The sequence below is a fragment of the Dipodomys merriami genome, unplaced genomic scaffold, assembly GCF_024711535.1.
Source record: "Dipodomys merriami isolate MVZ:Mamm:240054 unplaced genomic scaffold, mDipMer1.0.p SCAF_420, whole genome shotgun sequence".
Lineage (NCBI taxonomy): Eukaryota > Metazoa > Chordata > Mammalia > Rodentia > Heteromyidae > Dipodomys > Dipodomys merriami.
The window spans coordinates 125,260-142,061 of NW_027205827.1; the positions used below are offsets into that span (position 1 = coordinate 125,260).

At 50.7% G+C, this 16,802-nt stretch overlaps 1 protein-coding gene across 1 annotated transcript in view; it reads left to right on the forward strand.

The window, feature by feature from the left end:
- The window catches only part of LOC138807538 (SH2 domain-containing adapter protein B), a 136,172-nt gene extending 122,253 nt beyond the window's left edge, over positions 1-13,919 (forward strand). Inside the window, exon 6 of the mRNA XM_069993294.1 lies at positions 13,016-13,919. Coding sequence (XP_069849395.1) covers positions 13,016-13,199 — 184 coding nt within the window. The 3' untranslated portion in view covers positions 13,200-13,919. The remainder of the gene's footprint in view (positions 1-13,015) is intronic.
- The last annotated feature ends 2,883 nt before the right edge of the window (positions 13,920-16,802 follow it).

Sequence of the window (16,802 nt, forward strand, 5' to 3'; positions counted from 1 at the left end):
CACATGTCAAGATTTTACAGCTCTCATCTTTGCCCTCATAGTTCAAATGCTGAAACAATAAAATTGTGTTTGCTGTGTGTGTGTGTGAGCGCGTGTGTGAGCATGTGTGTGTGAGCGTGTGTGTGAGCATGTGTGTGTGAGCATGCAGGTATGGGGGCCCACTCACCTACTCCCACAGGTGCCCACCCTGACCCTCCCTGGGGACAGGTCACTCCTGAAGAGCACCCTCAGCCAGCAGCTTCCCTCCTCCTTCAGCGCTGGTAGGTTTTTGCCATTCTAATAATGCTTTGGCCCTTTTCTCTTCCTTTTTAATTCTTTTTCTTTTTAAGATTACTTCACCCAAGAGGAATATCAGAAACAACTGGGTTTGGCAAAGCTAGCTTATTAGAAATGCTTTAAATAGAACCTCTCTTTTATTTCCTGCTATGTTCCTTTTAGAAATCCACACGTGGCTGATGGCTTCCAGGCGTGGAACGTCAGCCTTCTACATTCTTAGCCTAGAGTCACAGGGCAGGGCTGTGAAGTCCCTACTGTACACCAGGTCTTTAGCCTCTAAGCTCACAGCCTAGACAAGGAAAATAGGAGGTAGGTGAGCAGTGTAGAAGAGGGAAGGTAGAAGAGACGATGTCTGACAGGGATATATCTTTGAAAGACTTCTTGAAGGCAGACATTTGAGCAGGGCCTCTGAGGATAAATAAAATTGAGAGAACCTCAAGAAATGATTTATTTGTGGGTTGTTGTCTTATGTTTGTTTTTTGGGTTTGGTTTTTGTCTTTGTCCAGTCATGGGGCCTGAACTCTGGGCCTGGGCACTGTCCCTGAGCTCTTCAGCTCAAGGCAAGGGCTCTACCACTTGAGCCACAGCACCACTTCTGGTTTTTTGGTGGTTAATTAGAGATAAGAGTCTCACAACTTTCCTACCCAGGTTGGCTTTGAACCGCAAGCCTCAGATCTCAGCCTTTTGAGTAGCTAGGATTACAGGTGTGAGCCACCAGCTCCCGGTGAAATGGTTTATTTTAGATGCTGCTGTGTATGGATGTTTAGGTTTGGGGTTGGAGGAGAAGCCTCGGGTATCTCCTTTCCTCACCTCTGAAGTCACATGAGCCACAACTGAAATGAAGTGGGGTCACAGAACTCAGCCCTGCCTGTAGCTGTTTAGCACATGTATGGCATGTAGGTATTGTGCCCTTGGGATTAGCTCTCTGTGAGCAGAGAGCTTCTTTTTGTCTTCTTTTTGCTTGTTTTTGTTTTCTAGATTTCTCCACTGAATCACCTATATACGATGGTTTTATTTTGGAGATTTTTGGTGGTGGTGGTGGTGGTGATGGTGGTGTGTGTGTGTGTGTGTGTGTGTGTGTGTATTTGCTGGTCCTAGAACTTGAACTCAAGGCCTGGACACTGTCTCTGAGTATTTGTGCTTGAGGCTAGTGCTCTGCCCTTTGATCCACAGCTCCACTTTTGGCTTTTTGGTAGTTAATTGGAGGTAAGAGTCTTACAGGCTTTCCTGCCTATAAGGGTGTTTTTGTTTGTTTGTTTTTTAATGAGGCAGAGCAGGAAAATCATTGGCTGTAGACTTAGGAGACCTGATTCTGGTGTCACCTCCTGTCTTTATTGTGTGGTGATTCTCTATGCCTGTTGTGCGGGCTACTCTGGTGGGACTTAGCAGTAGAAAGAAACCAAACAGTGTCATAGCTAAGCAGATGGACTGCTTTAAGCCAGAATCTTTGCTCCAAACTTCAATTCAGCCTCTTGGTAGCTTTATGGCCTATTTCTGCGTCCATACAATGGGCATGGCAATCATTTCTGAACAGTTTCATGAAGCATGATCATTATGACCAGGGATGTATCTTAAATACCCAGAAGTTCTGGCTAATCTCCAACTCCCCACTTTGCCCCTCAGGGACAAAAAACACCTGGACTCACAAAAGATGGTGCCAATTACCAGCATTCCCAGCCTCCACCTTTTCCCTACCTACAATTCCCTACCAAAGAACCAGACATGCGCTGGACACAGACTCCTGGGAAAAATGGATCTGCAGAGGGCTAGGCGGGCCTCTGAACTTCCTGGTATTGGTGTTAGGAAACCACTTGAGCAAGCGTGTGCAGTGTCCTCTTGTGCCAGTGATGATGATCGCACACTTCAGCAGGGCATTAGTCAACATAAGTAATGGTAACCCCGTCAAGGCTCAGCTGTGACACTGTTCACGCCTGGTCACTGGAAGCTTCAGACTCGGCCCTCACAGAGCAGCAGGACTTCTTTTGAGTTCTAATTTTTCAGGCCAAGAAAGTAAGGTTTATTCTTCTTCAGAATTCCTCTAATCTTAATCAAAAACATCTAGAGAGTTACAAGAGTTGACTTAGTTTTGTGGGAGCTGTGCTTCTTAAAAGAAACCGGTTCCAATAGTAAGTAACTTTGGAACTCAATTACTTGCAGCCATGCTGAAAAAAACTTGTAATTATTGTGGTCAAACCCCAGCCAAATAATAAAATGAAAGCTTTGTTGTGTATCAAGGCAGAAATCAATTTCATTAGGGAGCAAAGAGCTGGAGATTTAATTTTAAGAAAATTTTTCACCCTGTGGAAAGAGCCTGTCAGGAAGCTGCCAGAATGAATGTCCAGCAGGAGAAGATTTGCCCTCCAGAGCCCAGACTACTGAGGGGTGACAGTGACCTTTCAGAATTGCATTTCTACATCTCCCAAGTGTGGTCAAAGCCAATGCGTTTCTGCTTCTTAAAGTGCTCGGGCCCATCCCCCTTTTGGTTTGATTCAAGAGAGACAGTCCTCAATAGCTGATAGCACTGGGTGTCCATAGACTCCTGTCCTCAGAGATGAGGAGGAAGAAGAGACAGGTGGATTCAAGCTCAGCAAGACCCCACATCAACGGTGGAGTTGTGTCCACACAGCAAGGTTCGTGGCCAGGGTAGGCAGACCTTCAATGACACCATCCATATGCCCCTGCTACTGTCTTCTCACCTCTGAGGGGCCAGGCTAGGGCAGAAGGAGCAGCGAGGCCTGAGAGCCAGAGCTGGAGCCATCAGCAGGCTCCTGTAAGTTATATGTCCACTCATAAGAGCTTTCCCATAGCAGAGTTGGGCTAGCTGATCTCAGAAAGTATGTCTTGGTGGGATGAGCGCCCCTGTGGTTAGAAGCATAGAGTGTCCACACACTAAATGTGAACACTACAGATGCACCTCCCTCAGATGAAACTGAAGATGCATCAGAACCCTTTAGAGAATGGTTAAAGAGTTCCCAGGTTCCAAAGAGGCCCAAGAAGTGTCAGACTTGCCAAGGCCTTGTGTCCTTGAGGCCCTGTGGACATGTTGGAACCCGCCCTCCTTGTCTAGCCCTGGGCTCTTGAGTGCTTGTGATAAATGTGAAGCTTTGATTCAGTATCTGAATGATCATCCAGTCCTCATCATATATGGGCATCTTCTGTGCACCAGGCTTCCAAGGTTGGAGCTATGGTAGGCCCTCAGTGGATCTCTGTCCTCTCCCCGTATTGTATAAATGGGGAAACTGAGGCCTAAGAGGGCAGGAGCCAATTTGGGGCCCAAGTTTCCAATGCTGTATTCAAAGTGGTTTTTTTTTTTTTCCTTCTTGTTTTCAATGGACTTTAGAGAACATTATGAAATACTCTGTTTCACAGATGAAGAAATAGAGACCCAAGCCAGGCACTGGTGGCTCACACCTGTAATCCTAGCTACTCAGGAGGCTAAGATCTGAGCATCATGGTTCAAAGTCAGCCTGGGTAGGAAAGTCCTTGAGACTCTTATCTCCAATAAACCACTAGAAAACCGGAAGTAGCGCTGTGGCTCAAGCAGTAGAGTGCTTGCCTTGGAGCTGAAGAGCACAGGGACAGCACCCAAGCCTAGAGTTCAAGCCCCACGACTGACCAAAAAAAAAAAGAAAAAGAGACTCAATTTCCAAAAAAGCTTTGGAGGACTTTTTTTCCCTGGGAACCACTGTCACACCTATGCTTTGTAAAAAGGCCTCTGTTGGGAAGGTGGCTCAGTGGTAGAACGCTTGTCTTGCATGCATAAGGCCCTGGGTTCGATTCTGCAACACCACATAAGCAGAAAAAGCCGGAAGTGGTGCTGTGGCTCAAGTAGTAGCACACTAGCCTTGAGCTGAAGAGCCCAGAGTTCAGGTCCTATGACTGACAAAAAAAAAAAAAAAAAACAGCGTCTGGTGTGCAGGTGTCAGTACTCAGCAGTGTGCCTGTGAGAGTCCAAGAGAATAGCCACCCTCACATTGAATCTGGGTAGTTCAGTTGAAACTTGTAGTTCTAAAAAGCCCTTCTGAAGCTTACCCCTATAATCCCAGCTACTTAGGAAGTACCAGCCCAGGCAAGAAGTTAGCATCTTAACCAACAGTCTAGGTGTGGGGAGGAGCATCTGTGAGCCCAGCTCCAGGGAAGGCATCAGTAGGAAAATCATAGATCCAGGCTAGCCCCAGTATTACCATCTGAAAAATAAAATACAAAAGGGCTGGGGGAAAAAAAAAAAAAAAAAATATATATATATATATATATATATATATATATATATATATATATATAAAAGGGCTGGGCGTGTCGTGGTAGAATACCTATCAAATAAACAAAAGGACCTCTTCATTTTCCCTCTTTTCTTCTAAGTAAAACTTCTAATGGGTTGATGCTTTGGATAGTAAGACCCTGTTCCTGAGCTGGTAAATGCCCTGGGTTGATTAGCAACCCTCCTCCCCCACAGGACAGTGGCCAGTGCTCCCAGGGCCACTTGTCCCTGGCAAGATGCTTTGATCTTGAGAAAGTGAGAAAGTTCAGGTGTGGAACGTGGCTGTTGTTTTAGTTCCCCCCTCACCTGTCTAGCTGCAGAGACTCCCCTCTTCCCGCACAGCTAAAAGCAAAGGACAAGGGGGAGGCAGGCAAGCTGGGAATGGAAGCAGTGGGAGCAAGCCTCTGCTCCTCTGCCTCTCAGTGTCATCTGTTAAATGGTGACAAGGAGCTAAACAGTCTCAGAGCCTCTGTTGGGGGCCTTTTCTTCCCTAGCAGTGTACACATTAGGCACTTAATAGATGCCAAAGATGGTACAGGATCATAGCTTTATCAGAGAAACCCTTCCTCCTTATTCATGGTATATTTTCATGTTGGCCCCAGTCAATGCGCAACGCTGCCCTTTCAGTCATGAGCAATCTTACTTGATGTTGGAAATCAATCTCAGGACAGTGCATACCCTGTTTGTGTCACCCACCCTGCCTAATGTCACCCGGCATCAGAGCCAGAGCCAACACCCAGGCCTCCCACTCCATTCAGCCAGCATGTCACAGCCAGGGGGATGCATGGCCACTGTAACTTTGGGCTGCCAGCGTGTCCATGAACAACAGACCCAACAGACGGGGAGAGCCTGGACAGCCGGAGCCAGCAAACAGACCAGATGGACAGCAGCTTCTGCGCAGTAGGAGGAAACAAGGCCCAAGTCAGGCCCCTAGGCCCTGAGCCCTGCGTCTGCATCAGTGCTTTCTGAAGAACCCTGCTGACTCTTCATTTAAAAAATGAGGAAGAGCCTCCCGGGCCTCAGTCTGCTGCAGCCTCTGGGCTCCTACCAGGCTTACCATGGGCTGCTAAGAAGTGAGGCTTCCTAACCAGCCACCAGGATCCTACAGTGACCTGCATGTGTCAGTGGCAAGACTCGCTCAGCCATTGTCCCCTAGTTCAGACCTGAGGCAGCAGCAGGCATCTCAAAGGTAAGGGAAACAGGTGCAGGCAGACACGAAAGCTTAGAGAGGCAGCACAGACTTGTGTTTACAACTGTGCCCAAGCCTCCTAGGCTCCAGGCAGTGATTCCTTGCCCAGAGGGGCTCTCTGTCTCATTCTCCAGGCCAGCCTGGGTAGACATCAGGTTCCTAGTCCAGCCCCTCTTTGCCTATAAAAGCTACCCTTTCCTGAAAGGTCCCCTCTGTGGCTCAGGTTTCCTTTCACATGCTGTATTTTACCTCCCCCAGGCCCACACACACACTTCTCCCCCGCCCAATCCCCCCAGCCTGCAGGCTGTGGTGGGGCTAGTTTGTTTGGCAGGTTCCATGTTGTTACCTTATGGAGTCCATCGCCTCACCTTTCCCAAGCATTCAGGCTGAGGCTCACAGCGGCTCACTATGGCTGGGAGGGCGGATTGGTATAATGAAGAATCCCAGACTCTGGTGACTGGGAAGTAGTGTGACTTTAACATTACTGACACTTTAGGCTGGATTTTTTTTTTCTCTGTGTGTGGGTGGGTTGGGGGGGGAGGCTGGGGTAGCATCTCCACATGCACACATGTGATCTCTCTCTCCCTTCCCTAGAAAATTATCTGTAATGGGTTCATTTTCACCTATCTACCTCTTTGTGTGCAGAAATGAGCCTTTTTCTTCCTCATGTTCCCAGAGAGAAGCACCTGCCTACTCTTTTGCTTAGAGAGGGTTCTGTGGCATGATTGACTGAGGCCACCAACTTGGAACTTGAGAAATGCCTACATCTCAGGAAGGCTGATCACTGCTGATGCTTTTACTGAAAGTCTGGTTATTTGGTTATAAATCAGGTGGTTTGGCTCAACAGTGCTTATATTTAGACATTGTTCACAATAACTTGGTGTGTGTTTGGCTTGTCACTGTGAAGGCTGTTCAGAGGTGGTAGGTGAAACACAAGTATCAATCACAGGGTCTCATAAGCTGCTTCCCACACACACAATTGGGACTCATAGCACATCTCAGCCAGAAGGGGCCTTTGGGGCCCTTGGTCTTTGGGCAGTGGGAAATCTGCATTTAATAACAGCTCTCCTTGCTTCTTTGTGAAGCCACAGGTTCATCCAACTGTGGACTAAGGGAGCACCCAGCATCTTCCCAGACATGCCCCAGGCAGACCATACTGTGCAGCACTTGTGTGTCTTCGTTCTCTGAGGCAGGAGGATTAAGAGTTCGAGGCCAGCTTAGGCTACATAGTTAGTTCCAGGCCTGCCTGGGATTCACAGGTGGGCCCTGTCTTGCAGCCATGAAGCCCTGGGGAGGTATCTGGAGAAATTGTCTAGTGAATGTCCGAGAGTTTGCGGTTCTGTGTTTCTCCTCCTAGGATTTTATGGCTCTCTTTGCTGAGTGCCATTGTAACAGCCACCCAGTATCTTTTCAGAGGGACTTAGATCTCCATCCCTTGTCTACAGTGCAGTAGGAGAAGGTGGAGGACTATTGATATGAGGTACCAGCCAGCTCAGTTTCTGAGTGGATTCCATGGACCTCGTTCAGTCACCAGGAGTACAGCAGGAACTACCTGTTTTATAGGCACCTGGGTGGCTACCATCATCCACATCTTTGGGACTGATCTTCCTGCCCAAGGTCAGAGCAGATTAGCTTTAGAACAGGGCCTGATTGCCTATTGATTCAACATAAATTCCCTGTACATCTCTACCTCCACTGGTGGGAAGGGGACAGAAGGTCCCTTGGGCTGTTTGTGCTAACGACAGAACCTGTGTCCCCTGGGCTCTGCTGGTGAGGTGCCCACCTCCCTTCCCTGAAAAACATCATGCCAATTGTTAAGTGCACAGACTCCTTTTACCCACTCCTTTGACCCACCTTGCTCCAGAATGTGCTTGAAGTAAGAGTGAGATGTTTAAGATGAACCAAAAAAAAAAAAAAAAAGGAAAAGGGCCCTAGCTAGGAAGGACCAAGGCTCAGCTTGTTCCTCACTTCAAGAGGCCATGTTTAGGGAGAAACTGGCCTCGTATTTGAGGCTTAGGTATTTAGATCTGGGCAGAAAAAACTGGTCAGCTCAGTGGCCCCAGGTATAAGTTCTTCCTTAGTCCCAAGAAAACAGGTGTCTGTCCTGTTGTTCCCTGTGACTGTCCAAGGGCAAGATTTTCTTGCTTTGGGAAGCAGGTACCTTTACCCACCTTAAGGGACCACCTCTGCTTCCCAGTGGGCTCACTCTGCAATCCACACTGGCTATCTTGGACCAGAAAAGGCAGCTACTGAATCCGACCTTGGATGGACCACACAAGGAGACAGATGCTTACCATGCAGGGGAGGGTGCAAGGCCTGACTAGGTTACCAGTGGTGGCAAGGAGGGATCATTGGCATACATGCAGTGCCCTGGCTGGGGGCCAGGCAGGTGCTGTGAGCCCACAGAGGCCCACCTGTACACCCAGAACCACCTGGTGGGGCGACTGACGGGGAAGGTGAGGCTGCAGCAGTAGCTGTAGCCGCGGAAGGCCAGGCTAAGAGTGCAGACTCTGAGTCCAGCAGACAGATTCACATCTGAGAGCCAAGGCACGTGACCTTCCTGAGCCACAGTTTCCCCATCTCTAACAGTGATGGTCATACCTGCCTGTCACCATTGCTATGCAGCTGTGGCAGCACCTCTTTCTCTGCCAGGCACCTGGTGGGGGCTCCAGGAGGGCTGATTCCCCCAATACCTAATGGCAGAAGGGAGCTACAGAAGGTTTTGAGCTCAAGGACAATGTTATGGCCATCTGCGTCAAGAAAGTTTCCGTCCACCTTTCAGGCTAACGAGAAATATCCCTGGTGTGTGTATTCTTCTAACTGGGTCTCACAGGCTAGTCCCCAAGGGCAATTTCCTCCCCCCTCCTACATCAATATTATATGCAAGTGTTTTTAAGTCATTTCATCATGAAAAGAAGCGATTTAACATAACTATTACCCAGGATTCTTCATGAAATATGCATCAAGCAATTAGGTCTAAAAGCAAGAGGTGAGGCCTCGCACCCTGCTCTGCAGGGCGGGCAGCTGTGGGCTGAGTGATGTTTTATTAAAGCTCATGATTAGAAGGCGAGGTGGGGCCTGTTATTAGGCCAGCGCACCAGGCACGCACGCTAATCCTGGTGCTGGTGACAAGGAGGTGCTTTTTTGTGATGGTAATGAGGGATCTGAGCACCATGACAGTCCTAGCATCCCGCCTCCACCGACCTTGCAAGACTCATTAGACAGGTCACCCACTAGAGACACCCCTAATGGTGACTTTGCTCTCTCAAGATGTCCTATCAAAGGAGACAGGGCTGACACAAAAGCTCTTCACCGCTCCCCAGGGACGGTCTTCCCAGAACCATGGTGGTACCCATACTGCAGCAGTGCATGCTGCCTTGCAGAGAGAGGGATGGCCAAGCCCAGAGCCTGCCTCTCTGATCTGTTCCCTCCAAAGTACCAACAGGAGTCCCCCTCCTCACCCCCACCTCACCCCTCCCCCCAAAAAAACCATTCTGTTCAGAGCAGCACCCATGGCATCCTGTATACACTCCTTGTCTGATGCAGGCTTCTGGGGCTTGAACTCAGGGCCTGGGCACTGTCCCTGAGGGTCTTTTGCTAGCACTCTACCATAAGCCACAGTGCCACTTCCAGCTTTTTCTGTTTATGTATTACTGAGGAATGGAACCCAGGGCTTCATGCGTGCGAGGCAAGCACTCTACCACTAAGCCACATTCCCAGTCTCCATAGAGATTTTTACGGTTTCCTTTCTTATGCTGGTGTCTGTGACAGAGGCTCACCCTCCAACAACTACTGGTGTCTTCTTTGATGTAGTGTTAGATATCATTAGATCCATCATTGGCAGCCACTTTGGGGAGGTTTTGTTTCTGAGGGTTTTTGTTTTGTTTTTTGAGACAAAGTCTCCAAAATCTTCCTGCTTCAGCCTTCTGCGAGGCAGGATTACAGGTACACACTATCACACCCAGCTACTACTGCACTAGTTTCACATCTGTTGTTTGGTGGCCTCTCACTTGGGGGGGGGGGGAACCTTGTGACCAATCAGGATGTATTGTGTGTGATGTCACCTGACCTTTGCATTAGTCCAGGATTGGCCAGCCTTCTCAGGACCCAAGAATCCCTTGGGATGAAGTTGCCATCCTACCTTTGTGGCTGGGGCCTTCACTAGCCAGGTTATACTGTTCCCAATTCCAGGGAAAATGTGTGTTCCCACTTGTAGCATTTGACTCCCAGCTCTTCTGCTCTCTGCTCTGCCAGTAGCCTGGTGAAGTAACCCAAGAGATCCGCATGGAGGAGATGTCTGCTCAGAGTCTGCGGCCTCTTCCCTGCCACCCTGCCCAGCCTCACATGGAACACTGAGGGTTAGACAGCAACCTCTCTGGGTCTGAGGATTGCAGAGGTTGGGAGCATAGGCTCTGAGAAAGACCCCATGAAGGGGATCTGGCACCACTAAACCAATGCTGTGTGACTGCGGTCCATTCACTTCCCTTCCTGAACCTCAATACCCAAGACTTGGCTAATAGGGAGAGGCCACTAGCCCCAAAGGGCAATGCAGGCAGATTCCCCAGTGAAAGCAGGACTGTGAGCCTGGCAGCCTGGCAGCCTGGCATAGACACACAGGGTTCCAGACACCGAGGACTAAAAGCACACGCGGAGGCCATTGTGGCACTGATGAGGCAGGGACAGAGCCCACCCAGCAAGGCGTGAGGGCAGCATGAGGGCCACACAACTGTCACGTTGGGGCCAGTTGTCTCCTAGCATGTTAGTCCTGGACTGTGGTCCCAGCTCCGCCCTGATTTCTGAGTTTCATGACCCACTTAGCCCCTGTGTACACCACAGCCTGCTCGTGGTGTAAGTTAGTGGAGAAAGAAATAACAGCACGGAAGGAGGACGGACAGCAGGCCTGGAGCGGCGGTAGGGAATTAAGGGAGTACCCTGCTTCACTGTATGTTAACAGACAACAGTACTGTCTTTACCACTTGGTGACCCTTCCAAGCCTCAGCCTGGAAATGGACCGTTGACATCCACCTGTGGCTCTATCAGAGCTGTTGTCACCGTCACTGCCAGTCACTTCTAAAAGAAAACAGCATGCGTGGGTGCTGGTGGCTCACTCTTCTAGTCCTAGCTACTTAGGGGGCTGAGATCTGAGGATCAGGGGTTGAAGCTAGTCTGGGTAGGAATAGTCCATGAGACTCTTATCTCCAGTTTACCAGGAAAAAGCCAGAAGTGGAGCTGTGGGCTCAAGTGGTAGGCAGAATGTTAGCCCTAAATGAAGAGTGAGAGAAGCAAGAGAAGAAAGGAAAGTGTGAAGGACAGGCATGGTGGTTCATGCAGGAGGCAGAAAGTGGAGGATCCTTATCTTCAAGCAAAAATCGATTTGAGAAACTAAAGCAAAAAGACTGGGGTATGTCTTAAGTGATAGAGCACTTGTGTAGTAAGCTCAAGGCTCTAAGTTCAGTACTTCCTATCACCACTGGAAAAGGAAGAAACCAGAGTGAAAACATGAAGTTATTTGGCCACAGCTGCTTTCCCCAACCCTCAACAATGAGGTGCACTCAGTCTCCACCGGCTGCGGCCACCCTTCTTCAGACAGCTTCTCTGCTTTGCTCCCCAAGCCCTGGACTGGGGGTAGATCACAAAGTCTGGTGGCTTGGCTCCTTAAAAAGTCACCCCATGCCAGGCGCTGGTGGGTCACACCTGTAATTCTGACTGCTCAGGAGGCTGAGATCTGAGGATTGCCAGCCTGGGCAGGAAACTCCATGAGACTCTTCCCTCCAACAGCCACTATTTAAAAAAAACAACAACAACATAAAAGCTCCAGGATTGGGCCTGGGGCCTGGGGCCTGAGCCCTGAGTTAAAGCCCTAGAACCAGTATGCGTGCACACACGTGAAACGCACACACGCGCAAGCACATACACACACACACACACACACACACACACACACACACACATACATCACCCCACTTGGCGCTCAGAGAAGAAATGAGGCACCATTCATGCCCTCCCTGCAAGCCTTTGAATGCACTGAGCTCTCCCACCCTTACCATGGAAAACTCTGGCCTTCTCCAGCATGCTTGGCTTTACATGAGTTGGCCACCTGCTCCCGGAACGCTTGTCGAGGCGTTCTCCAGCGGAGTGACCCTTCACGGGGAGAAACTTGCCACAGGCTCTGTAATTAGAACATCACCAGCCTTAAAAAATCTTGACTTAAATTTCAGTTCTTCACAGGAATTATTCTCTCGAAAATGTAATTGCTCTCTGAATGATTTCCTTTAAGCCAAGGGTGACGTCTCTAAATGTATTATTATGAGCAGATGCATTGCTCAGGTCTGCACTTCATTAAGCGATTGTTCTGCCTATCTGAAAATGGCACTGAGAGAGGGGGCGCTGGGGGCCCCGTCCTGACTGGAGAAGAATGTTGATGGTCTCAGGGTCCCCATGGGAGCGCAGAAGCGGGAGAGGAGTTGGTGGGACTAAGGAAGGCGGCAGACCTTCTGAGTCCACACCGTCCTCTCCAGCTGGTCACAGATGACCAAAGCCCATCAGTGGGCCCATTAGATGGCAGGAGGTCACTCCCAAGCCCAACTTCCTGGCTAAGTGGCACACACTGGGTAAATTGGAGGATGCTGGGGAAGCCCTCAGTCACCTGTAGATGTGGGGTCAGAATCGCCATGGGGTCACAAAAGTCCAGGCTGGTGGGCAAGGAAGGGATAGCCAGCACCGGGGCAGGGTGATGAGGCGTGAGTATGCCCGTGCGGCCTCTGCTGCTCTTCCTTCAGCAGACTTGGGCAGCTTGTCCCAGACAGTTCTGAAGCAGGTACTGTGGACACAAAGGCCTGGCCCTGCTCCTTCATGGCACCCGTAGCGGAACAGGGAGGGTGGCCAAATAACCTCAGGCAGGGCAGATGGAAGCAGGAGTCTTCTCAGGGCAGTGACGTGAAGAAAGGAGCTCTGCCTGTGCAAACCTGGAAGACTGCCTGGCAGAGGAGACAGGTGGGGCCTCAGAGGAGGCAGAGGGGAGTGCCTGCGGAAAAGCGTTGCCCACATTCTACTGACAACAGCTCAATGAAGACTGGGAAAGTTCATTCCTACCTGGGTACCACCCCCGCCGCCCCCCTGGTGTCCCAGGCTCTCCTGCGGTTGCTCGGCTTGTCCCTGGGCACCTGTGGCTCTGGGTACAGCCCACAGCCCTTCTAGCTCAGCCTCTCATCCCAGGGGGAGAAGAGCAAAACTGATGCTGTGACGTCTGCTCCGTGCTGTGCAGATCTCTGATCACTGTATTTTGTTCACAGGAGCAACCAGGGCTTTATGCACATGAAACTGGCCAAAACCAAAGAGAAATACGTGCTGGGTCAGAACAGCCCTCCATTCGACAGTGTCCCAGAAGTCATCCACTACTACACCACCAGAAAGCTCCCCATCAAAGGGGCTGAGCACCTGTCCCTCCTCTACCCGGTGGCTGTGCGGACCCTGTGAGCGGACCAGCCCGGCCCTGCTCAGTGACAGTGCTGAGACTTGGAGGCGCTGGCCGGGCGCCCACCAGCACAGCTGTGTTGCCAGCTGTATCCAGTTTGTGTTGTGTGTATGGTACTAGCACACCACTGCATGTCTTAGAATGCTGTTGCCACTTCCGGGGCTGGAAGGGCCCTGGATGAAGAGGGACTGCCAGCCGCCCACTGCCCCAGTCCCCATCCCGCCCCCACCCCCCTCCTTGAGTTTCTGTGAATTAAAATATTTGCAATCCAAAGAGATGCCTTCCAGGATGAACAAAGGCGGAGCAGCTCCAGCGGTGGGCGGAGCGGAAATCCCTGGGCTGCATCTCTTTGTTCTCCAGCTATCACAAACTCATACCTGAGTAGGGCAAACTTTTCCCTTTGGTGCTGGGAGCCAAAGCTGGCCCCCAGCCCAGGAGGGCCCAGGGGTTGGCTCTCCAATGTGTGTGTGTTTCTGGGTGCACAATGGGCACATAGGTAAGAGAACATGGACACACACACACACACACACACACACACACACACACACACACACACACACACACACACACACACACACACACACACACACACACACGAGAAAGTCCCCATCTACTTCTAGTCTCTCTGTAATCATTAGATCTTCAAGGAATCATTGTGCAGTCAGAAAGAGGATGCAATTATTTATGAATAGGGTGTGTAAATAAAATAGTCATTTAATATATATTCTCATCCCTTGTTTTCTATACCACACAGGGTCTGGGCAGGGGCGGTATTTGCATGCCTGTCTCGGTCTCAGAGCTCAGTGTCTTCAGCTTGGCTGGCATGCCAGGCTCCGGGAGAGAAGGAGGCAGGGGCTCCAGTTAGGCCCCGCAGCTTCTGGGCACCTGGATGGCTACTGCAGGAACTGGGCCAGGAGCTGAGGAGCACAGCTTGGCCAGAGGAGAAAGTCAGCCTGCAGGAAGGGCCAGCCAGATGCACAGTCAGTAAGGAGCATTGTGAGTCTTAAGGCTGATCTAGCACCAAGATTCTCCCTCCTGCCCTTGGCACCTGGAGGCAAGTCCAGGTGAGCCCCTTGGGTGTACAGCAGCCAGCAGGCTGAGGTTTTTAACATGGGGGAGAAGAGTGTCGGAAGAAGGAAGTAACATGCCCGAGGTTCCCCCAGCTCATAGGAAGTAGGGCAGACTCCATGACCAAGGCTCTGGTTTGCATGGCTTCGCTGTCACCTGGCCACGGGAGGACGAAGGGCTGTCTTGGTCATCCACACTACTGCTACATACATAAACCACATACACACCCTCCAGCATGTCCCAGCCTCCTGAGGCAGGTGCTTCTCACATACAATCAATTCCATTTAGTTTTCTTTTTTTTTGGGGGGGGGGGAGTCCCGGTCGTGGGGCCTAAACTCTGGGCCTGGGCGCTGTCCCTCAGCTCTTCAGCTCTAGGCTAGTGTTCTACCACTTGAGCCACGGTGTCACTCTGGCTTTTTTCTTTTTGCTTATGTGGTGCTGAGGAATCGAACCCAGGACCTCATGCATGCAAGGCAAGCGCTCTACCACTGAGCCACCTTCCCAGCCCCTCCATTGGGTTTTCTGGGGGAAAAAAAATAATAAACAAAACTTGGATGTCTTGTTTGGATGAAAAACAAATTATCCAGCCAGGTACTTGTGGCTCATGCCCATAATCCTAGCTATTCAGGAGGCTGAGATCTGAGGATCCAGGTTCAAAGCCAGCTCAAGTAGGAAAGTCCATGAAACTCTTACCTACAATTAACCATCAGAAAACCAGAAGTGGAGCTGTGGCTCAGAGTGGTAGAGTGCTAGCTTTGAGCAAGAGAGCTCAGAGACCTGAGTTCCAGCACCCAGGCCCTGAGTTCAAGGCCATGACCAACCCTCCCCCTACCCCCAAAAATGAGTTATCTGACCCCCTGCCTTAACCACCACCTTGCAGCATGAAAGGCATGGCTGCCACACCCCATGAATTACATGACTACCACTCAGACTCAGCAAGGGTTCTGATACATCTGAGCAGGATGGCACCTTTAGGAAGAGCACTTGCTTATGTTCACAGACAGTTGGAGCCCACTGCCCAGCGGGGAGAGAGGTCTGGAGGACTCCATAAGACCTGTCAGATTGGGGCAGAGCAGGACTAAAGGCCACCTTCGGGCAAACCTAGTTCCTTGATGTCCCCTCTTAAACACCCCACCTCTTGGGTCACCCTAACTGATCCTTGTTTGTCCATCCAGGGGCCCCAGCCCCTCGGTATTGCCACGGTGGCTGTAGCCTTGGTCTAGTCTCCCAAGAAACCAGCCTTTGCCTGTTTTGCATTTTTCAGAACAGCCTGCAGGTCAGAGAGGTCAAAGAGAATGCCTGGAGGGACCCGGGCTGCCTGGTTGGGGGGGGAGGGGGGATAGGCACAATGAAGTGAGTGGGGAGCTGGCAGGGGTCCACACAGGTGCCACCAGGCTCTCCCAGGAGGACGCAGTGCTTTGAGCCTTGCAATCGGAGATTGAGGCTTGGCCTGGGCGCGTTCAGATGCGGCATTCTAAGCATTTCCTGAGGTTGCCGAGCTGCACAGCCCTCCCTGGAGGACAGCTTCGAGCAAGCTTCTGAGGGAGGTCTGGAGCCCAGGGGTGAGGAAGTGAAGCCGGACCCCCAGCTTAGCCTCGGCTTGTGGGATTGCCAGCACCCTCTTCGCTACCTCATCTTCCCCAGCTTGCCCGCTTGCCTGAGGGACTGAGGTTGGCTGAGGAGCCGTCTAGAGGATGGGAGATGCTAAAAGGAATTTTTTTCCCTTTAATTTTTATGAACCTCTCCCCTCCTTCCTCTAATTGTGACTGTTTCCTCTGTCAGCGTGGTATTCATGTTTTCTTGGACATCTAACAATTGAAACAGCTTTTCCCTTTCAGAAACACTCACATTCAGGTTACTGGCGTTGGTTTGGTTTTTGTTTTGGCTTTTTTTTTTTCATCTGCTGCCAATTAATGGAAAGGAGAGAGAAAAAAAAAAAATGAGCTGGGTGAGGGGGAGGGCTGCCTGCCACACAATATCTTGCCCTGGGCATTTTGTTTGAGAATACAGCCTCCAGCCTCTTCAGACCCTTTCTGCTCAGAGCCACGGGGACGTTTTTCTTTCCCTTCTTTGCTGGCTTCATTATTGACCACAATGCTCTGGCCACTTCAGCAGCTCTGTCCTTGAGCCCCACAGAGTCAAGGGCCCTTTTGGCAGCCCAGCAGAACAAGATGGCGGCCGCAGGAAGAATGGAGGCTTTGTGGGGAGTCGGCCCACCTGCCCTCCAAGGCCCTTCAATCCTGAGAGACTCCCAGAGCAACCTTGCAGGAAAGAGGCAAGAGGCCCTGAGCCTTCTGGAAGGCCTCTCACTGAAATATGGTAGAGGCTGGGCCTCTTGCTGAAGTCTAGTGGCTCTGGGCTTGTGGCCCTTGGGGGCTAGAGCAACAGCTGGAGGGAGTCCTGATCATTTCCCACAGCAACTCTGCTTCTGCAGTTTTGTAATGCATATCCAGCAGCTGTCTGAGACACTCAGAAGTGATTGATGTCACTTCACCAAAAGCCTGGTAGGGCCTGGCAGCCAGGCCTACTGTGTGTTC